We start from the raw sequence: 23,531 nt of genomic DNA on the forward strand, positions 1-23,531 counted from the left end.
ATGTCTGCCACTGGAAGGTGCACGCCCTTGTGGACGGCCAACTGGAACAGCTGTGTAATGTCGACATTATTGGATGGGTCACTGCCGGAAGTCTCACTCCATTCATGTCTCGCCCTGGCCACATAGACCAGGCCTGTCTCCCTTTTCCCCACCTGAAAGACACAGCCACATCGACCCCAACGGGCCAGAAATATCTGATGCACGGCACAGCCAATCTCACCTGAGGTGTCCCCATTTAGCTGGTGACCATCATGCTGGTCAGCAGATCTGGCCTCGGCCTCAAGTGAGGACAGTTCCTCTTAAATAAATTTTGTCCCGCTTGTAACTCTGTATAAACCTCTCAGTCTGGTGTCTCCTTTGTAGGAGATTTCAACCAACGTGACCTCTTTACAACGTGTCGAATAAACCAATGTTGACCTTTCTGCTATCTTTACAGCTGTGAGAGCTGTTACTAACGCCTCCTTCCCCCTTGGGTAATTACAAATGTCTTATCTTCAAACTTCCTACAAGCACCCAGTATCCTGGCTTCACTCATTTTGTGCCCCTGCTGGGAGACAGAAAGATCCTTGTCACTCTAAATTTGCGCCTGTCTTTTGTTTTCCTAACACTTTTCACATATGGTCAACTAAAGTTGCTTCAACATCTATTTCCCATTTGTTCTTAAATTTGAGGTATTCTATAAGTTCTTCCAAACAGTGTTTCACAATGTCTTAGTCCTAAATACAATGAACTACGTTACAATGGAAAATATCAGAATAACATTCATACATCCAACATGAGACACGTGCTTGAGACCACTTCAGGGTCATTTTTGTCTGAAATATCTCCTCTACAACAACTTACCCTTGCGTTAAGTGAGTAATTTTCCATAAAAACAGTGCCACTAATTCGACATTAACTTCAAGTATCACTGCTGTGGTGCTGTATTATATGGAAAAGTCTAAACAATCCAAGAAAATTTTGCCCTATCCTGGACTGGGTGTGTGTTATCTAGTCGCGCATCCAATGTGAATATATCTTATATCTCCCTCCTTGTTGAGGAGAACCTCTGGGATGGTAGTGGTGAGGCGCTATTTGAAGCATTCTCTGGCCTTCTGGTCACACTGGTCACATGTCACCTCAAACCAGTGGAGATAACTGGAGGTGTGGCAATTGCCAGTGAGAAGAGACAAATTATCTTCCTTCCAAAACTTTCAGTTTTGCATAAATTTTGTGTAATAACGTCAATCAATCATTCACTTGATGCTTGAATTTAATTACTCCAATCTTTCTCCAAAAACAATTTCAAAATCAATACTCGGGAGTGCAATAGGGATTCAGGTTGATCAGGCCTGTCCACCCATCGCATCCTAAGTACTGTAAGGGCTTGCCGGTGACCTCAAACAATTTTCTGTCCTGAGGCCCGTCCCTACAACATTCACTCAAACCACATATGCATACAAACACTTTTCTTTCACACTGTCATTCACCAAACGATACTTTCCAATTCCACACAGAGACCCCTCCCTTGGCGCGTCCGCCTTGATTTCACTGAGATTTGTGCTGGCAGATCCATAATTTTGCCTTAATTTAGCCAGCGTATGCCAAAATTTACAACTGTGGGTCTCTGGATTTTCCCATTCACTCCCCGTGAAGTTGTTTCTCCTCTCCTGGACGCAGCTGACGAAACTGCACCTGTGACATCAAACAGCTCATAGATGCGAATGTTAGCAGTCTGGTATTTATGGAATGATGTCATATCCTCTAAAATTGTCATGTCAGCGTTCGCGTCGTACAGTCAAAAAAACATCTGTCTTCCACCTTTGTCACATTTAATACACATCAGTTAATAAATCATCTACAAAACTATTTAGTCCAACTTTAAATTTGGTAAACCAATCTCCAATGGCTAGATATTCCCCTTTCCAAAGATTTTCTTTCAACATGTTCATAGAATACTTCACTTAAAACTTATCCCAAAACCATAATCCCTTTGCTTAAAATTTAAATTTTAATAAGATTGTCGCCGCCCTGCTGTTCCTCAGGCATCCCCTGCATGTTTCAGTGTTTAACTTGTGTTCTAATTCCCTGCTAATTTGTATTTATTGTTAGGTTGAATACATATATTTTATCCCGTACCTTACTACACTAGCACTGTAAAAAAAACTGCTCCACACCTCAATGAGAGGCAGATGCCTGAAGATTAGATCAACGTCTGCAACATCGAGGGGGGTGCCGCGACACACCTCTGAAACAAAAGGACTGTGACCTTCTTACGAGAGCACCAAAAGGCATATCTTCCTTTTCAATCAGTTAACGACTGCCATTGATGCCTGTTTTTCCTCTTGTGTCTGAAATGTTTACATGTTCCTGCTGGTGCTTCCCCCCCCGGGGCCAGCACGGGCGTCTCCACACTCCCCTGCTGTTCTCCGCGCACCCTCTCTCTCATTATTCACAGCCTGTTCGATCAATTGTATGGTCGCTGGTGCCATCCGTGAATCGTTATCTTTTGCATCTCAAACCATTCTGCCCCCCCAATGTGACTACGGGGCCATTAATTGCGCCGTCGGAACGGGCGGCGGCTCAAACACATACTGTTGCGAGTCTGGCAACTGTGGATGAATGCCTCTCAGACATTCCGTCTTTTCTTCCACTTTTTCAATCACTTCATCCTCTTTCTCTGACTTCCTCCCCCTACTTGGGAACGAGCATCTAACTTCAAAGAGCTGTTAACTCTTTGTTAGAGCACACTCATGATTTTACGATTACACCTATACTCATTGCCTTCTGTAAAATCTTTCTCACTCTTATTTTTTTCCTTTAATTTTCCCAATTCACTGTAGCCTTACCAAAGCCACTCAAACAATCAAGGTATCAAATCACAAACTACAAAGTCAGGAACCACCTATGCTCTTGCAAAGGTTTCTCATGCTCTCAAAAGCTTCATTCAATTATGATTTCATAACACCAATCTTTTTTTCTTTGTGTCATTTCCATCTGTGCATTTCATTCCAGTTACTAATTACAGTTACCTTAATAGAAAGACCATCAACTAAAGTATGAAACATAAAATATTTATTTCTTCAATTCCTCCTTACAGCAGACCCTAATTCTTATCCTTTTCATTTGTTCAAGTCACACCTTCTTCAATCACCAAACTCTGTCATTCTCAATACTGCCTGTTTCACCATCCTCCTTTCAATGGAACATTAATTGTTCCTTTCTCTTTTCTACACATTCTGCATCTTTTTCACATTCCTTTTCTTTTCTTATTGAACTTCCAATCGCTACACTGACACAATTTCTTCTCTTTTCTCTAGCTTTCTTTCTTTCTCTTTTCGTATTTCATCCCTACTTCATGTTTTTCTTCTCTTTTTTTATGTTTCATTTTTATGAATTTATCCTTAATCTCCGTGCCACACCCGAGACCACTATCACACTTACTCTCCTTCGCCATCTTGAAATCCACTCGTGTGTGTCCCAACCACTTCTTACGCAGAACAATTTTAGCCTTCACATTCACACAGCTTCCACACAGACACGTAAATCCCAGATTTTAAACCGTGTCCCGATACGTAAATCCCAGATTTTATACCGTATCTTAACCACGAATAGTTCCAAACTATTCTAGTAGGTAAATCCCAGATTTCAGACCCTACTAACGTCCACACTGTTACACTTTTTATTATTTTTTTTTTAACTATACTACTTTACTTTTGCGCCATTAATTATGCTAGAAGGTAAATCCCAGATTTTACACCCTAATAGCGTCCAACACTTTTACGCTTACTACGTTCCGCTCCTCCTTCCTCTTATAATTTAGCGTTGCCAATGTGCAGAATTTGAAAGGGTTCTGCTTACCTTGTTTCACTGTGGGCCCAAGAGGAAAGATGGTCGGATGTGTGGCTCTTTTATACTTTATCCTTTCTCAGGTCGTCACCTGGTGTGGACGTGCGAGACCCAGTCTCATGTGGTTTTTCTCGAAGTTCCAAACTTCTTTTACCTCTCATGCATCGCGTCGGCGTCACCATAAATTGTTGGAATTTATCTTTATATCAATGTTAGAATTTAATTTTAAACCAATGTAAACTCAAATTAATAATCTGACTCCAATTTGTGACTTTACCCAACTCTCACTCATCCAACAATATGCGCGCTCGTTCTGCAATAGAAAGGTATCAGGAAGCCGGCATTTTCACACACGAGTGGATTTATTCCTAACACACAAATCTACAACTTGAGTTTGGGTCCCTCTCAATACAGCTCTCTCTGTCTTCGCTGTTCAGCATTAATTTATAGACACAATATGCAAATGACACAATGACAAAGGCATCCTGGCATGATTCTATTGGCTATGTGTATGCTGCAGTTAACTTTAGCTTGCTTCTCTTGGTCTTTCTTCAAGTGGTGGCCCCTCCTGCTTGTGGCTGAAGGGTCCAGTTTCTTGTGCATCCCTTCCCCCTCGAGGTATCTGTCTGCGCCAGGCACCGACCTAAAAACTCCCAAACCTCACATTCTTTCACTTTCTTTTTCCAACTTCACCAGCCACACACACAGCATTCCACAGAATAACAGTGACACAAGATGCAGGACATCGAATAAAACTAGCCAGGTTTAAACTCTTCCACTCCTTTATTCCCTCTCATGACCTCAGACAACTGAGGTCATCACTCAAACCCATTATTTTATTGTTACACACGAGCTCAAGATCAAACAACGAAAAATTAGTAACAACTATAAATCAATAGAATGTGAGGTAAAGCTCAATAGAGAGTTAGTAAAAGACTAAAGATCAATAAAAATTAGTAAAAATTAAAAATCAATGGAAAACTAGTAAAACTTAAAAATCAATAGAAAATTAGTAAAACTTAAAAATCAATAGAAAATTAGTAAAACTTAAAAATCAATAGAAAATGTCATTCTAGTAGAAAATCCGTAGAAAATTTCATTTCCTCCTCATGGCCTCAGGTCGCTGAGGCCATCTTTCCATACTCACATCCTGGACTCCCAGAGGGCCACGCTACCTCCGCCTCCTGGGGGTCCTTTTGAGGGATCATCATGTACTGACCCCCCGGAGGGAGTGGCCCCAACGTGCGTTCTATTGTCTTAACAGTTAATGATCTGATACATGGAATACAGCAACATCCGCATAACACCATAATAGCGGCAAACACAGCGATAGAAATCAGTACTGATGCAATCAGGCTTTTATATTTACCAAAGATGTTTAACCAGTCAGAATACCAACTGGTGTCCACACCTGAGTGCTCCTTCATTTTGTTACTTAGCGTGCGCAGACCCTCCAATGCCTTGGTAAGGCGACCGTCAGGAGATGTATTGTTGGGAATCAGAGTACAACACTGATCCCCAAAAATACTACACACTCCTCCTCTTTCAGCCAACACCATATCTAAGCTTATTCTGTTCTGGAATGCCATAAGAGACGTGGCAGCCAATTGCTCATGCACTGCCTGGAGTGCTGAGGTGGTAAAATTCGCCAATCGTTGGACATTATAGTGGACATAATTAATCCGGTCCACATTTTTGTTTACTGTAACGAACAGGAAAAGACTCTCCCATCCTGCTGCAATTTGATCCACCAATTTATACTCGTCAGGGATCCCTCTTGGAACTCCAATTGCATCTATATACGTGGGATCTCCTGCATTCAACCATTCTTGCATGTCCCTTCTCTTCCTGTTAAGGAAGGGGATTCTTCCCCATTGTCCAACACCTTCCCACTCCATTTTGGCCAGATCTAAGGCTGTCACACTAACTGGCATGATCAGCGTTACCAGGGCGCACTTACCTGAGGCATTGGTGGGAAGCCTATCGTACAGCACTTTCTCTCCACACCACAGCCAAACATCATCACGAGCGAGAGGGATTCCTACTGGCAAAGACACATTTTCATTACACCATGACTCCTGGATATTTCCAATCCCAGGACCCGTCCCATTTAACTTTTAGGCAGGTGAACTTTTGTTTTGCAACTTGGGTGTCAAAAATAGGCTCTTTCTTTTTTATTCCCACATCATTCCATGGGTGTGTCCAATTAAAATTGTCACCCAAGTGTTCACCTGTGTCGGTTGTTTACATTTCAGATTTAGCAGTAGTTGTTGTGTCTGTGTCAGCGTCTTACCATCATCTCGCTCTGCTCCATACCATACCATTCCATTACATGCTCCTTTCGCTCCATCACTTCTGTCATCCCGCATCCTATGTTCAAACGCAAACATCGTCCACACAAAGCACACGCCAGCAGGTAAAATAGTCAATAAGTTAAACATTTGCATCGTCATCGTCTTTGTTCAGACTCGAAAGTGTCTGACTTTGATCCAATTCATGCCATCTACACATTCCCTCTCTTGACCTGCCCGTCCGGGCGGTCAACCTCTAAGCTCAACCTTGGCGGGCACAAATACTGGGGCCGGGCGCAACTGTGAGCTATGGTACCACTTTTGTCCTGTAGTTCCCAATTGGATGGCATGTGAGGTTCTAGCCAGAACTCTAAACTGTCCTTATCAGCGAGATTGAGTCCACCTCCGGGAAAGCACCCGGAGGTCGATGTACGGAGTGATGTCCGACTCCAGTGATGCTGAGTTCACTTAGTTCAAATATCTAACTGTGTTCCGAGATTACAAATTAAGCCTCGAGCTAACGCTCCAATTTCGACCGTTAATTGACAAATTTTAAAGCAACCCAAATGAAATAGTAACCAATTACGCTTAAAATAAAAAAATCCCAAAACTATAATAACACAGATACCGAATTAAACCTCTATTTTTTCTTTTTTTTTTTGTTTTTACGGGAAGAAAAGGTGCTCTACAAGACATAGACAGCTCCAAGACCGCCGCAGTCTTCACCTCCTATTGTCTCATGATTGGCTCAATCCACCTACAGGCTGTGCCCACACTGATTCTGTCAACTGGGGGAGGGGGTAGAGACAGTAAAAACATCGCGGAGCTGTGGAGCCGAGCCCCAACTCAGTCGGGCCCTGGGTCCACAACACCTCTAGCAGAGACACACACAGAACTACCATTTCCGAGCGACCCTTCCCTGGAAATTTTGAAATTTAGTAATGTTCCCAAAACCAAAGAATTTGTAGTCGGTGCTGATATATGATCTCCCGATTGTGCAACAACTATGGGGTCTAGACCTCTAGTATGATGACGCTCATCAATATTCAATGCGATTTGTGGCTCGGCGAAAGTAAACAATTCATACCATTTCCGCTGCTCAGGGACAAGGCACGCGTGCGAGGCAACGCCAGTAGACATAACAAATATATAATTCTAACGCAAGATGCACTCATGACTAAATTTGGATGAGTGCATTTTTGATAACCCAAATCATGTTTGTGATCACATGTACAATGTGATATGTCAATTGGTGAATTGAAAGGGTGGCGGTTGCTAAACCACTCAGACCAGAGCAAGAACAGGGCATACCCACTGCGGGAGGATGGGAACCAGGTTTCAGAGCTACCCTCAAATGTTTCAGTTCAGTTTAGCCACTGGGAAGGAAGAGAGCACGACATATGCTCCCTCCGACGGATGTGCAGAGTCAAGTTCAGTCCCATCCGGGAATGCCACTCGAATTCCAGTGTTCGTTCAGTCAATGGCAGTGACTCAGGCAATCTTGAGAGTCCACATGGCTCAGTGGGGGTTGCGGAAGGAGCTCATAGCTCGCCCCAATATCCAGCACCATCGAAAACTTGTCCATCCACCGTCCCCGGAATGCTAGGACCTGCTAGTCCTCGAATGCTGAAGCTCCGCTGCCCCCTGTCATGGAATGGGGTACGAGCGGGTTTGTGTCAAGTGCGTTGGGAGTGGGTAACGGTGGCGCCCCCTGCGCTGGTGGAGCTCTTTGTGACAGATATGGCACCGGAGGATGGCACATTCCAGAAAGTGGCTCGGCATGGACAGCTCATCACCCAGTGACCCCACACCCCGCAGCCAGAGCACACCCCACTCACAACCCCCGTCTGTAACCACCCATATCTCTGTTACTGCAATCCCAACCTCGTTGACTGGCCTGCTATGGACAGCAGCCAGTCTGCTGTGGCGCTGCGTCACCCGAACCTTGCCCAGAAGCAGCAGAAGTGGAAGGAGCAGCTGCCTCCTTTTTTCTTATCTCTCTTGGCCTTCTAAACCTGCAAGTACAACAATTTTAGTCACGCTCCTTAATCCAATCCCATATATTCCTTTTCTGATGTCGTGCAAAATTAGGTACAAAATGTGTTCTACTTAGGCCGATTAGCATTATTTCATTCATGGACTATTTCGCCTGATGTCTGCCACTGGAAGGTGCACGCCCTTGTGGACGGCCAACTGGAACAGCTGTGTAATGTCGACATTATTGGATGGGTCACTGCCGGAAGTCTCACTCCATTCATGTCTCGCCCTGGCCACATAGACCAGGCCTGTCTCCCTTTTCCCCACCTGAAAGACACAGCCACATCGACCCCAACGGGCCAGAAATATCTGATGCACGGCACAGCCAATCTCACCTGAGGTGTCCCCATTTAGCTGGTGACCATCATGCTGGTCAGCAGATCTGGCCTCGGCCTCAAGTGAGGACAGTTCCTCTTAAATAAATTTTGTCCCGCTTGTAACTCTGTATAAACCTCTCAGTCTGGTGTCTCCTTTGTAGGAGATTTCAACCAACGTGACCTCTTTACAACGTGTCGAATAAACCAATGTTGACCTTTCTGCTATCTTTACAGCTGTGAGAGCTGTTACTAACGCCTCCTTCCCCCTTGGGTAATTACAAATGTCTTATCTTCAAACTTCCTACAAGCACCCAGTATCCTGGCTTCACTCATTTTGTGCCCCTGCTGGGAGACAGAAAGATCCTTGTCACTCTAAATTTGCGCCTGTCTTTTGTTTTCCTAACACTTTTCACATATGGTCAACTAAAGTTGCTTCAACATCTATTTCCCATTTGTTCTTAAATTTGAGGTATTCTATAAGTTCTTCCAAACAGTGTTTCACAATGTCTTAGTCCTAAATACAATGAACTACGTTACAATGGAAAATATCAGAATAACATTCATACATCCAACATGAGACACGTGCTTGAGACCACTTCAGGGTCATTTTTGTCTGAAATATCTCCTCTACAACAACTTACCCTTGCGTTAAGTGAGTAATTTTCCATAAAAACAGTGCCACTAATTCGACATTAACTTCAAGTATCACTGCTGTGGTGCTGTATTATATGGAAAAGTCTAAACAATCCAAGAAAATTTTGCCCTATCCTGGACTGGGTGTGTGTTATCTAGTCGCGCATCCAATGTGAATATATCTTATATCTCCCTCCTTGTTGAGGAGAACCTCTGGGATGGTAGTGGTGAGGCGCTATTTGAAGCATTCTCTGGCCTTCTGGTCACACTGGTCACATGTCACCTCAAACCAGTGGAGATAACTGGAGGTGTGGCAATTGCCAGTGAGAAGAGACAAATTATCTTCCTTCCAAAACTTTCAGTTTTGCATAAATTTTGTGTAATAACGTCAATCAATCATTCACTTGATGCTTGAATTTAATTACTCCAATCTTTCTCCAAAAACAATTTCAAAATCAATACTCGGGAGTGCAATAGGGATTCAGGTTGATCAGGCCTGTCCACCCATCGCATCCTAAGTACTGTAAGGGCTTGCCGGTGACCTCAAACAATTTTCTGTCCTGAGGCCCGTCCCTACAACATTCACTCAAACCACATATGCATACAAACACTTTTCTTTCACACTGTCATTCACCAAACGATACTTTCCAATTCCACACAGAGACCCCTCCCTTGGCGCGTCCGCCTTGATTTCACTGAGATTTGTGCTGGCAGATCCATAATTTTGCCTTAATTTAGCCAGCGTATGCCAAAATTTACAACTGTGGGTCTCTGGATTTTCCCATTCACTCCCCGTGAAGTTGTTTCTCCTCTCCTGGACGCAGCTGACGAAACTGCACCTGTGACATCAAACAGCTCATAGATGCGAATGTTAGCAGTCTGGTATTTATGGAATGATGTCATATCCTCTAAAATTGTCATGTCAGCGTTCGCGTCGTACAGTCAAAAAAACATCTGTCTTCCACCTTTGTCACATTTAATACACATCAGTTAATAAATCATCTACAAAACTATTTAGTCCAACTTTAAATTTGGTAAACCAATCTCCAATGGCTAGATATTCCCCTTTCCAAAGATTTTCTTTCAACATGTTCATAGAATACTTCACTTAAAACTTATCCCAAAACCATAATCCCTTTGCTTAAAATTTAAATTTTAATAAGATTGTCGCCGCCCTGCTGTTCCTCAGGCATCCCCTGCATGTTTCAGTGTTTAACTTGTGTTCTAATTCCCTGCTAATTTGTATTTATTGTTAGGTTGAATACATATATTTTATCCCGTACCTTACTACACTAGCACTGTAAAAAAAACTGCTCCACACCTCAATGAGAGGCAGATGCCTGAAGATTAGATCAACGTCTGCAACATCGAGGGGGGTGCCGCGACACACCTCTGAAACAAAAGGACTGTGACCTTCTTACGAGAGCACCAAAAGGCATATCTTCCTTTTCAATCAGTTAACGACTGCCATTGATGCCTGTTTTTCCTCTTGTGTCTGAAATGTTTACATGTTCCTGCTGGTGCTTCCCCCCCCGGGGCCAGCACGGGCGTCTCCACACTCCCCTGCTGTTCTCCGCGCACCCTCTCTCTCATTATTCACAGCCTGTTCGATCAATTGTATGGTCGCTGGTGCCATCCGTGAATCGTTATCTTTTGCATCTCAAACCATTCTGCCCCCCCAATGTGACTACGGGGCCATTAATTGCGCCGTCGGAACGGGCGGCGGCTCAAACACATACTGTTGCGAGTCTGGCAACTGTGGATGAATGCCTCTCAGACATTCCGTCTTTTCTTCCACTTTTTCAATCACTTCATCCTCTTTCTCTGACTTCCTCCCCCTACTTGGGAACGAGCATCTAACTTCAAAGAGCTGTTAACTCTTTGTTAGAGCACACTCATGATTTTACGATTACACCTATACTCATTGCCTTCTGTAAAATCTTTCTCACTCTTATTTTTTTCCTTTAATTTTCCCAATTCACTGTAGCCTTACCAAAGCCACTCAAACAATCAAGGTATCAAATCACAAACTACAAAGTCAGGAACCACCTATGCTCTTGCAAAGGTTTCTCATGCTCTCAAAAGCTTCATTCAATTATGATTTCATAACACCAATCTTTTTTTCTTTGTGTCATTTCCATCTGTGCATTTCATTCCAGTTACTAATTACAGTTACCTTAATAGAAAGACCATCAACTAAAGTATGAAACATAAAATATTTATTTCTTCAATTCCTCCTTACAGCAGACCCTAATTCTTATCCTTTTCATTTGTTCAAGTCACACCTTCTTCAATCACCAAACTCTGTCATTCTCAATACTGCCTGTTTCACCATCCTCCTTTCAATGGAACATTAATTGTTCCTTTCTCTTTTCTACACATTCTGCATCTTTTTCACATTCCTTTTCTTTTCTTATTGAACTTCCAATCGCTACACTGACACAATTTCTTCTCTTTTCTCTAGCTTTCTTTCTTTCTCTTTTCGTATTTCATCCCTACTTCATGTTTTTCTTCTCTTTTTTTATGTTTCATTTTTATGAATTTATCCTTAATCTCCGTGCCACACCCGAGACCACTATCACACTTACTCTCCTTCGCCATCTTGAAATCCACTCGTGTGTGTCCCAACCACTTCTTACGCAGAACAATTTTAGCCTTCACATTCACACAGCTTCCACACAGACACGTAAATCCCAGATTTTAAACCGTGTCCCGATACGTAAATCCCAGATTTTATACCGTATCTTAACCACGAATAGTTCCAAACTATTCTAGTAGGTAAATCCCAGATTTCAGACCCTACTAACGTCCACACTGTTACACTTTTTATTATTATTTTTTTAACTATACTACTTTACTTTTGCGCCATTAATTATGCTAGAAGGTAAATCCCAGATTTTACACCCTAATAGCGTCCAACACTTTTACGCTTACTACGTTCCGCTCCTCCTTCCTCTTATAATTTAGCGTTGCCAATGTGCAGAATTTGAAAGGGTTCTGCTTACCTTGTTTCACTGTGGGCCCAAGAGGAAAGATGGTCGGATGTGTGGCTCTTTTATACTTTATCCTTTCTCAGGTCGTCACCTGGTGTGGACGTGCGAGACCCAGTCTCATGTGGTTTTTCTCGAAGTTCCAAACTTCTTTTACCTCTCATGCATCGCGTCGGCGTCACCATAAATTGTTGGAATTTATCTTTATATCAATGTTAGAATTTAATTTTAAACCAATGTAAACTCAAATTAATAATCTGACTCCAATTTGTGACTTTACCCAACTCTCACTCATCCAACAATATGCGCGCTCGTTCTGCAATAGAAAGGTATCAGGAAGCCGGCATTTTCACACACGAGTGGATTTATTCCTAACACACAAATCTACAACTTGAGTTTGGGTCCCTCTCAATACAGCTCTCTCTGTCTTCGCTGTTCAGCATTAATTTATAGACACAATATGCAAATGACACAATGACAAAGGCATCCTGGCATGATTCTATTGGCTATGTGTATGCTGCAGTTAACTTTAGCTTGCTTCTCTTGGTCTTTCTTCAAGTGGTGGCCCCTCCTGCTTGTGGCTGAAGGGTCCAGTTTCTTGTGCATCCCTTCCCCCTCGAGGTATCTGTCTGCGCCAGGCACCGACCTAAAAACTCCCAAACCTCACATTCTTTCACTTTCTTTTTCCAACTTCACCAGCCACACACACAGCATTCCACAGAATAACAGTGACACAAGATGCAGGACATCGAATAAAACTAGCCAGGTTTAAACTCTTCCACTCCTTTATTCCCTCTCATGACCTCAGACAACTGAGGTCATCACTCAAACCCATTATTTTATTGTTACACACGAGCTCAAGATCAAACAACGAAAAATTAGTAACAACTATAAATCAATAGAATGTGAGGTAAAGCTCAATAGAGAGTTAGTAAAAGACTAAAGATCAATAAAAATTAGTAAAAATTAAAAATCAATGGAAAACTAGTAAAACTTAAAAATCAATAGAAAATTAGTAAAACTTAAAAATCAATAGAAAATTAGTAAAACTTAAAAATCAATAGAAAATGTCATTCTAGTAGAAAATCCGTAGAAAATTTCATTTCCTCCTCATGGCCTCAGGTCGCTGAGGCCATCTTTCCATACTCACATCCTGGACTCCCAGAGGGCCACGCTACCTCCGCCTCCTGGGGGTCCTTTTGAGGGATCATCATGTACTGACCCCCCGGAGGGAGTGGCCCCAACGTGCGTTCTATTGTCTTAACAGTTAATGATCTGATACATGGAATACAGCAACATCCGCATAACACCATAATAGCGGCAAACACAGCGATAGAAATCAGTACTGATGCAATCAGGCTTTTATATTTACCAAAGATGTTTAACCAGTCAGAATACCAACTGGTGTCCACACCTGAGTGCTCCTTCATTTTGTTACTTAGCGTGCGCAGACCCTCCAATGCCTTGGTAAGGCGACCGTCAGGAGATGTATTGTTGGGAATCAGAGTACAACACTGATCCCCAAAAATACTACACACTCCTCCTCTTTCAGCCAACACCATATCTAAGCTTATTCTGTTCTGGAATGCCATAAGAGACGTGGCAGCCAATTGCTCATGCACTGCCTGGAGTGCTGAGGTGGTAAAATTCGCCAATCGTTGGACATTATAGTGGACATAATTAATCCGGTCCACATTTTTGTTTACTGTAACGAACAGGAAAAGACTCTCCCATCCTGCTGCAATTTGATCCACCAATTTATACTCGTCAGGGATCCCTCTTGGAACTCCAATTGCATCTATATACGTGGGATCTCCTGCATTCAACCATTCTTGCATGTCCCTTCTCTTCCTGTTAAGGAAGGGGATTCTTCCCCATTGTCCAACACCTTCCCACTCCATTTTGGCCAGATCTAAGGCTGTCACACTAACTGGCATGATCAGCGTTACCAGGGCGCACTTACCTGAGGCATTGGTGGGAAGCCTATCGTACAGCACTTTCTCTCCACACCACAGCCAAACATCATCACGAGCGAGAGGGATTCCTACTGGCAAAGACACATTTTCATTACACCATGACTCCTGGATATTTCCAATCCCAGGACCCGTCCCATTTAACTTTTAGGCAGGTGAACTTTTGTTTTGCAACTTGGGTGTCAAAAATAGGCTCTTTCTTTTTTATTCCCACATCATTCCATGGGTGTGTCCAATTAAAATTGTCACCCAAGTGTTCACCTGTGTCGGTTGTTTACATTTCAGATTTAGCAGTAGTTGTTGTGTCTGTGTCAGCGTCTTACCATCATCTCGCTCTGCTCCATACCATACCATTCCATTACATGCTCCTTTCGCTCCATCACTTCTGTCATCCCGCATCCTATGTTCAAACGCAAACATCGTCCACACAAAGCACACGCCAGCAGGTAAAATAGTCAATAAGTTAAACATTTGCATCGTCATCGTCTTTGTTCAGACTCGAAAGTGTCTGACTTTGATCCAATTCATGCCATCTACACATTCCCTCTCTTGACCTGCCCGTCCGGGCGGTCAACCTCTAAGCTCAACCTTGGCGGGCACAAATACTGGGGCCGGGCGCAACTGTGAGCTATGGTACCACTTTTGTCCTGTAGTTCCCAATTGGATGGCATGTGAGGTTCTAGCCAGAACTCTAAACTGTCCTTATCAGCGAGATTGAGTCCACCTCCGGGAAAGCACCCGGAGGTCGATGTACGGAGTGATGTCCGACTCCAGTGATGCTGAGTTCACTTAGTTCAAATATCTAACTGTGTTCCGAGATTACAAATTAAGCCTCGAGCTAACGCTCCAATTTCGACCGTTAATTGACAAATTTTAAAGCAACCCAAATGAAATAGTAACCAATTACGCTTAAAATAAAAAAATCCCAAAACTATAATAACACAGATACCGAATTAAACCTCTATTTTTTCTTTTTTTTTTTGTTTTTACGGGAAGAAAAGGTGCTCTACAAGACATAGACAGCTCCAAGACCGCTGCAGTCTTCACCTCCTATTGTCTCATGATTGGCTCAATCCACCTACAGGCTGTGCCCACATGATTCTGTCAACTGGGGGAGGGGGTAGAGACAGTAAAAAAATCGCGGAGCTGTGGAGCCGAGCCCCAAATCAGTCGGGCCCTGGGTCCACAACACCTCTATCAGAGACTCACACAGAACTACCATTTCCAAGCGACCCTTCCCTGGAAATTTTGAAATTTAGTAATGTTCCCAAAACCAAAGAATTTGTAGCCGGTGCTGAAATATGATCTCCCGATTGTGACGCAGAGTATTCAACAACTATGGGGTCTAGATCTCTAGTATGATGACGCGCATCAATATTCAATGCGATTTGTGGCTCGGCGAAAGTAAACAATTCATACCATTTCCGCTGTCCAGGGACAAGGCACGCGTGCGAGGCAACGCAGGTAGACATAACAAATATATAATTCTAACGCAAGATGCACTCATGACTAAATTTGGATGAGTGCATTTTTGATAAACCAAATCATGTTTGTGATCACATGTACAATGTGATATGTCAATCGGTGAATTGAAAGGGTGGCGGTTGCTAAACCACTCAGACCAGAGCAAGAACAGGGCATACCCACCGCGGGAGGATGGGAACCAGGTTTCAGAGCTGCCCTCAAATGTTTCAGTTCAGTTTAGCCACTGGGAAGGAAGAGAGCACGACATATGCTCCCACCGACGGATGTGCACAGTCAAGTTCAGTCCCATCCGGGAATGCCACTCGAATTCCAGTGTTCGTTCAGTCAATGGCAGTGACTCAGGCACTCTTGAGAGTCCACATGGCTCAGTGGGGGTTGCGGAAGGAGCTCATAGCTCGCCCCAATATCCAGCACCATCGAAAACTTGTCCATCCACCGTCCCCGGAATGCTAGGACCTGCTAGTCCTCGAACGCTGAAGCTCCGCGGCCCCCTGTCATGGAATGGGGTACGAGCGGGTTTGTGTCAAGTGCGTTGGGAGTGGGTAACGGTGGCGCCCCCTGCGCTGGTGGAGCTCTTTGTGACAGATATGGCACCGGAGGATGGCACATTCCAGAAAGTGGCTCTGCATGGACAGCTCATCACCCAGTGACCCCACACCCCGCAGCCAGAGCACACCCCACTCACAATCCCTGTCCATAACCACCCGTACCTCTGTTACTGCAATCCCAACCTCGTTGACCGGCCTGCTATGGACAGTGTTGGAATTTATCTTTAAATCAATGTTAGAATTTAATTTTAAACCAATGCAACCTCAAATTAGTAATCTGACTCCAATTCGCGCCCTTACCCAACTCTCACTCATCCAACAATATGCGCGCTCGTTCTGCAATAGAAAGGTATCAGGAAGCCGGCATTTTCACGCACGAATGGATTTATTCCCAATCACAGATTTACTACATATGCAACTAGATCTCGGATCCCTCTCAATACAAGTCTACACCTCTCGTGCCACCAACAGAACAGAACTTTTAGTTTTTCCAGTAGTCATTCATACTGTACAATATGTAAATGTAACAGAGACAAAGGCCTTCTGGCATGATTCTATTGGCTATGTGATGTTGCAGTTAACTTTAGCTTGCTCTCATTGGTCTTTCTCCTCCCGCCGAATCCCGTGGTGGCTCCTCCTGGTTGTGATCTTTCGATGGCTGCTCCTTCATCTCGTCTCGCTCCCTCCTTGCTGCTATCACCCTTTGTCCTGAAACATTCCACTCGTGCACGCTCTTGCAACCCCCATTCTGTTGCGCTCCACCAGTCACACCCCCACATACAGTTTCACACCCCCACATACAGGATGTCGCGACATACCATGAACTACGCCACGCTCCAACTCCTACATTCCTTTATTCCCTCTCATGACCTCAGACACCTGAGGTCATTACTTAAACACCTTATTTCATTGCTGCACACGAGCTCGACATCACTTGCCATAAAACTAAAACACATCAAACAATTAGTAAGAGAATAAAAATCAGTAGAAAATTTCATTCCAGTAGAAAATTAGTGAAGATTAGTACAAAAATGTCATTCCAATAGAAAATTAGTAGAAAAGTTCATTCCAGTAGAAAATTAGTAGAAAATGTCATTCCCTCCTTATGGCCTCAGGTCCCTGAGGCCATCTTTCCATACTCACATCCTGGACTCCCGGAGGGCCACGGCTACCCCCGCCTCCTGGGGGTCCTTTTGAGGGATCATCATGTACTGACCACCCGGAGGGGGTGGCCCCAACGTGCGTTCTATTGTCTTAACAGTCAATGATCTGATACATGGAATACAGCAACATCCGCATAACACCATAATAGCGGCAAACACTGCGATAGAAATCAGTACTGATGCAATCAGGCTTTTATATTTACCAAAGATGTTTAACCAGTCAGAATACCAACTGGTGTCCACACCTGAGTGCTCCTTCATTTTGTTACTTAGCGTGCGCAGGCCCTCCAATGCCTTGGTAAGGCGACCGTCAGGAGATGTATTGTTGGGAATCAGAGTACAACACTGATCCCCAAAAATACCACACACTCCTCCTCTTTCGGCCAACACCATATCTAAGCTTATTCTGTTCTGGAATGCCATAAGTGACGTGGCAGCCAATTGCTCATGCACTGCCTGGAGTGCTGAGGTGGTAAAATTCGCCAATCGTTGGACATTATAGTGGACATAATTAATCCGATCCACATTTTTGTTTACTGTAACAAACAGGAAAAGGCTCTCCCATCCTGCCGCAACTTGATCCACCAATTTATACTCGTCAGGGACCCCTCTTGGGACTCCAATTGCATCTATATATGTGGGATCCCCTGCATTCAACCATTCTTGCATGTCCCTTCTCTTCCTGTTAAGGAAGGGGATTCTCCCCCATAGTCCAACACCTTCCCACTCCATTCTGGCCAGATCTAAGGCTGTCACACTAACTGGCATGATCAGCGTTACCAGTGCGCACTTACCTGAGGCATTGGTGGGCAGTCTATCGTACAGTACTTTCGCTCCACACCACAGCCAAACATCAGCACGCGCGAGAGGGATTCCTGCTGGCACAGACACATTTTCACTACACCATGACTCCCGTATATTTCCAATCCCAGAGCCAGTCCCATTTAACTTTAGACAGGTGAAATTTTGTTTTGCAACTTGGGTATCAAAAATAGGCTTTTTCTTTTCCGTTCCTGTCAGTGGAAAAGTCAAGTCCAATTGGCTGCACTCTCCTTGAAGAGTCTTATTATACAGGAAACCCATGAGGCAAGTTTTCGATATGGCAGTTGCTGCCACAATTTTCAGAACTGGTCTTGCACCTAGGCACACCAGACAGTTCTCGTTAGTATTATTCGCTGCCTGCTCAGCCATCAGGAGCCAATTATTAGTGACCATCGAAATACCTGTGTGGATCATAAACCAGTCATCTATCGTCACCATAGTCTTTGCAGTCGCTCCCCCTGTAACAGTATACTTACTCATTAACGGTGCATCTCCTCTTTTCATAGTAGTATCTTCACAAATTATGATAGGAAAATATGGATCCTTTCCTGATGTGTACGCCCATAACAAGAATCCCCAGCATGACTTATTTACAATCATTATCTCCTGCTGTGGGTATGCAATAGATGTATTCCCCATTGCCACCTCTAGTTTCAACACTTCCCCCTCTTTGCTCAAAGTCACTTTATGCCTATAGTACTTACTTATCTCACTCTGAGGGGAACTCCAGTAATCACCTACCTGTGTTGTTATTAGCGCATCCCAACCGAATTTTGTCACATGCCCTGTCAAATACCACCAATATCGCGGAAACATAGCCCCCGTTACTTCAGACATTGCTATCCATGCTGAGGAGTACCATGCTTCTTGGAACCCTCTCAATGCTTTTATTGGCACCCTAATTTGGGTGGTTGTGTTCGGAGCCACTGTAAACCGCAACGAGTTATTATATGCCCACTTGACTATCCATGGCTGAAATCCCTTTTCAAATTGGTCCCAGTAATCTTGTCCTGTCTGTCTTTTCACTTTTCGGGTTAGTGGAGATTTCACAGGCCACTCTTGATGCTGATGCTGATAATTTCCTATCTTATAGACTACATCATTCCACGGGTGTGTCCAATTAAAAAGTGTCACCCAAGTGTTCACCTGTGACGGTTGTTTACATTTCAGATTTAGCAGTAGTTGTTGTGTCTGTGTCAGCATCTTACCACCATCTCGCTCTGCTTCATACCATACCGTTCCATTACAGGAATAGTACACCATCACTCGTTCTTCTCTCGCTCCATCACTCCTGTCATCCTGCATCATATGTTCAAACACATTCCATACAAGGCACACGCCGGCAAGCATAATAGTCAATACGGTTAAACGTTTGCATCGTTGTCGTCTTTGTTCCGTCACTTTTGGTTCCGACTTCGGTCCAATTCTCACCATAGTCACATTCCCTCTCTTGACCTGCCCATCCGGGCGGTCAACCTTCAAGCTCACCATTGGCAGGCACAAAGTCTGGGGCCGGACGCAATTGTGAGCGATGGTACCACTTCTGTCCTTTAGTTTCCAATTGGACGGCGTGTGAGGTTCGAGCCCGAACCCTAAATGGTCCTTTCCAGCGAGGTTCAGTCCACTTTCGGGAAAGCACCCGGAGGTAGACGTATGGTGTGATGTCCGACTTCAGTGATGCTGATGGCGAATCTGCAACCGCCTTGTTTGTAACCTGCGCAGACACACTAGATACAAGTGAATGAAGGTACTTCCAGTAAGCAGCGTGTGACAAATCAGGTGTCAGTACGTCAGCTTGCGGGACCAAGGTGGATGCAGGCCCTGGCATGAGGCGCCCGGTTAACAGTTCGAATGGCGCAAAACCTGTCATTTTGTGAACTGTTTGGCGGACGACCAACAGGGCCAGGGGCAAGGCTTGCAACCACGTCATCTTTGTCTGTGCCATGATCTTGGCCAATTTTTCTTTCAAATTCCTGTTAAACCGTTCTACTATGCCTTGACTTTGGGGGTGGTACACACACCCAAAGCGATGCTTCAGCCCCAACAGCGCCTCCACTTTAGCCATTGCTTTGTTGGTAAAATGTGTCCCATTATCAGATCTGATTAACGCAGGGAAACCATGTGTAGGAATATAATGGTTTACCAAAGCTTTAATGACCGATGCGGTGTCCTCCTTTGCACATGGATACGCCTCCGGCCAGCGTGAATAAGAATCCACAATGACCAGAAGGAACCGCTTCCCGTTGACCCTGTCAATCATGTCCGTGAAATCAATTACAATTTCTGCCCCAGGCCAGGCCACAGGGGAGAATGCCCCTGGCTTGGGTTTCAATGTCGGTCGTGCATTAAATGTTTGACATAATTCGCAAGCCGCCACAAACTGCCAGACCACTTCCTGTAACCTTGGATGCCACCACTGACGGAGTTTTGGAAGCATTGCCTGAGGCCCCACATGCGCCACTGTATGGGCCTCAGCCAACACTGAAGTCATGAGTCGTCCTTCAGGGAGGACTGGCTGGCCTCTGGGACCCACCCAGAGACCATCTGAACGCCTGACCACCTTTGATGCGATCCACATCGATTTTTGTTCCGGCGATGACTTACCTTGTGCGTCCATAATGTCCTCCAATGCGACCTCGGGCGCCTCTGGAGGATCCGGGGGTTCTCCATCCCAGACCATAGCCGGGGTTATTAACACCATTTCGCACTGCGGAGTGTACCCAGCCACTTCTTTCGCGAGGGCATCCGCCCTCCCATTACCTTTCGCCACCACGGTGTTGGCCTTTGAGTGTCCCGGGACCTTTACAATTGCCAATTCTCGGGGACCCTTAATTGCTTCATACAGTCGCTCCATCAATAGTCTATGGGCAATTTCTTTGCCTTTCGCTGTTAGCCAGCCATTGTGCAACCACCCCTTTAGGTCAATGTGAGCAGCCGACGCTGCATATGCCGAATCAGTGTATACAGTTAATTGTTGTCCTGGACACTGTTCCAAGGCCAACACCAGAGCCAACACCTCGGCCGCCTGGGCGGAGGGCTTTGTTGTCAATTTCTGAGCTGTCACCGGGAGGAATAAAGAACCTTTCCACTCCACCACAGCCGCAGCCGCGTGGAGTGTCCCCTCCTTGGCACGCCAACAGCACCCGTCCGTGAACATAACCCGTCCACCTTCCAATGGTTTTGCATACAAGTCCTCACGGACTTTTTGATCTTTTTGTACTTTTAGAGCGCACTCATGCGCCCCTTCTAGGAGGTGATTAGCCATGTTCACGCCCTCATGGACATATGTAACGTTCGGTGCGGTCAATGTTTTCATCATCCGTGTTTGTCTTAACGGTGTCAGTGTAAACGCCGCCGATGCTACGAAGGCAGACACCGCGTGGTCCGTCAGCACCTGGACGGGATATCCCATGACCACATGTGCCGTTTTCTGGAGGACCTTTGCCAGACCCGCTGCATACCTAACGCAGTCTGCTTGTTTCTGTTCCATTCCGTCTAACGGCACACTACAATACAATAACACCGCCCTGTTTGTCCCGTGTCTTTGATACAATGCCGCATTCACTGTTTTCCCACTACTTGCTACATCTAAGTGAAACACCTTAGTGTAATCTGGGGTCGCCAAAGCCGCTGCTGATGCCAATTCCTGAATTAGTTGCACAAACAATGCATCATCCTCTGGGGTCCACTGCAACGTGGCCTTCAAATTTCGGACCCCTTGTTGTTTGACCAGGGCCCGCAAGCCTCCTGTTTTATCCACATAACATGGGATGTAGGCTCGGCTATAGCCACACAATCCCAAGAAAGACAACATGTCCTGCACTGTTTCTGGACGTGGGTGTCGCAAGATGGAGCTGCGGTGACTCGGGGACATGGCCAACCCTGCTGGTGTGATGACCCGCCCCAGGAAAACCACAGACTTACGACAGCACTGTAACTTCTTCCTCGACACTTTGAAGCCCATATCAGCAAGCTTCAACAGCACTGCTCGTGTGGCTTCCACACACTGGTTGGATGTTTCGGCCGCAATGAGGAGATCATCCACATACTGCAGGAGCACTGAGCCTTTGGGTAGTTCACACGAAAATAACAGGTCCTTCAGGACTTGATTAAAAATTCCTGGCGAATTCTTGAAGCCCTGTGGGAGTCGTTTATACTGCAATTTCACCCCTTTATAAGAAAATGCAAACACGTGGCGTATTGACTCGGCCAGTGGTAAACAAAAATATGCATTTGCCAAATCAATTACTGTATACCATTGTTTCTGAGGATCCAGGGAGGACATGATGCGATGGGGGTCAGGAACTGGCAACACTGGAGTTAGAGTGATGTCATTCACTGGCCGCAAATCGTGGGCCATCCTCCATGTCACCCCGTCAGCCTTCTGGACCGGCCTCAGAGGTGTGTTCCAAGAGGACGCCGATGTTTCCAACACCCCCGCATCCCATAATCCTGCCACTGTGTCCTCCATACCTTTGTCTGCTTCCTTCGGCCAACGATATTGAGGACGGCGGACTGGAATGGAGCAAACAACTTCCAATTGGATTGGTTCTACCGTATGGCAAAAACCCACATCAAATGGACCCTGTGACCACAAGGTCTGTGGCATTTGATCCAACATTGCCTGTGCAGACTCATGGTCTGTCTGTTCCCGCCCATGATGGCGGTCCAGGAAGACCAATTCAAGGTCTGACTCATCTACCATTTTTGCCATTATCCTGTAACTTTTGGTTGCAGCCGAGTGCCACACATCTGGAATCTCAGTCATCACCCGATCACATTGTCGTGTTAATCGTTTCACCATGGGCCCCAATCTGCGGGGCTCGTTGCCTGGCGACACAGCCAGCGACACGTGAGGCCAACCCTCCTCACTCATTTGATACCAATGCTCCTGCTCTGGCGACAACTGTACGTATGCTGCCACCCCCTCGGGGCCCACAAAGATGCATGGTGAGTATAATGTCCAATCATCCCCCTCAATTTCTTCAAACGCATCTCTATATATGTCGTCTGATTCTCTATCATAATATAGAGTGCAGTGCAATGGGTCCAGTGGGGGGTGGTACGGTGCCAATGTCTGGATCCACGGTTTCCACAAGAGGTATGTGGAGTAGACACCTCCCCCAAGTGGAGTCTCAGGATCCAATCTAGCCCAGTAGATCCGTGCCGTTTCAGGGACTGTGGGGAGTGGTGCCATCAACCACTGACCCCGAGGTGTCACAGGCTGGAAGCATTCCAGTACCTGTCCGTCAGGAAATGTCACTGTAAGTCCTTTTGTGCCGCACAAGATCTGGGCCCTCAATGCTGACAACATGTCTCTGCCCATCAGATTGATGGGTGTGTCCATTGCATGAACATATGAATGATACAGTTTCTGTCCAGTGTTTGTGATTACTGTTTTCAGTGGTCGCGTAAAGGGCAGAGTCTGAGGACGTCCCGAGAAG

At 45.0% G+C, this 23,531-nt stretch overlaps 1 protein-coding gene across 1 annotated transcript in view; it reads right to left on the minus strand.

Annotated features, from left to right (window-relative positions):
• LOC148341630 (uncharacterized) overlaps nt 1–18,849 on the minus strand; it is a 39,246-nt gene extending 20,397 nt beyond the window's left edge. The window contains exons 1-2 of the mRNA XM_088287901.1: nt 18,295–18,849; nt 17,803–18,240 (exon numbers count right to left, since the gene is read on the minus strand). Coding sequence (XP_088144027.1) covers nt 17,803–18,240; nt 18,295–18,726 — 870 coding nt within the window. The 5' untranslated portion in view covers nt 18,727–18,849. The remainder of the gene's footprint in view (nt 1–17,802; nt 18,241–18,294) is intronic.
• Between the last annotated feature and the right edge of the window lie 4,682 nt (nt 18,850–23,531).

Source organism: Idiotropiscis lumnitzeri, chromosome 2, assembly GCF_059441095.1.
Source record: "Idiotropiscis lumnitzeri isolate Australia: NSW breed Sydney's pygmy pipehorse chromosome 2, RoL_Ilum_1.0, whole genome shotgun sequence".
NCBI classification, from domain to species: Eukaryota; Metazoa; Chordata; class Actinopteri; order Syngnathiformes; family Syngnathidae; genus Idiotropiscis; species Idiotropiscis lumnitzeri.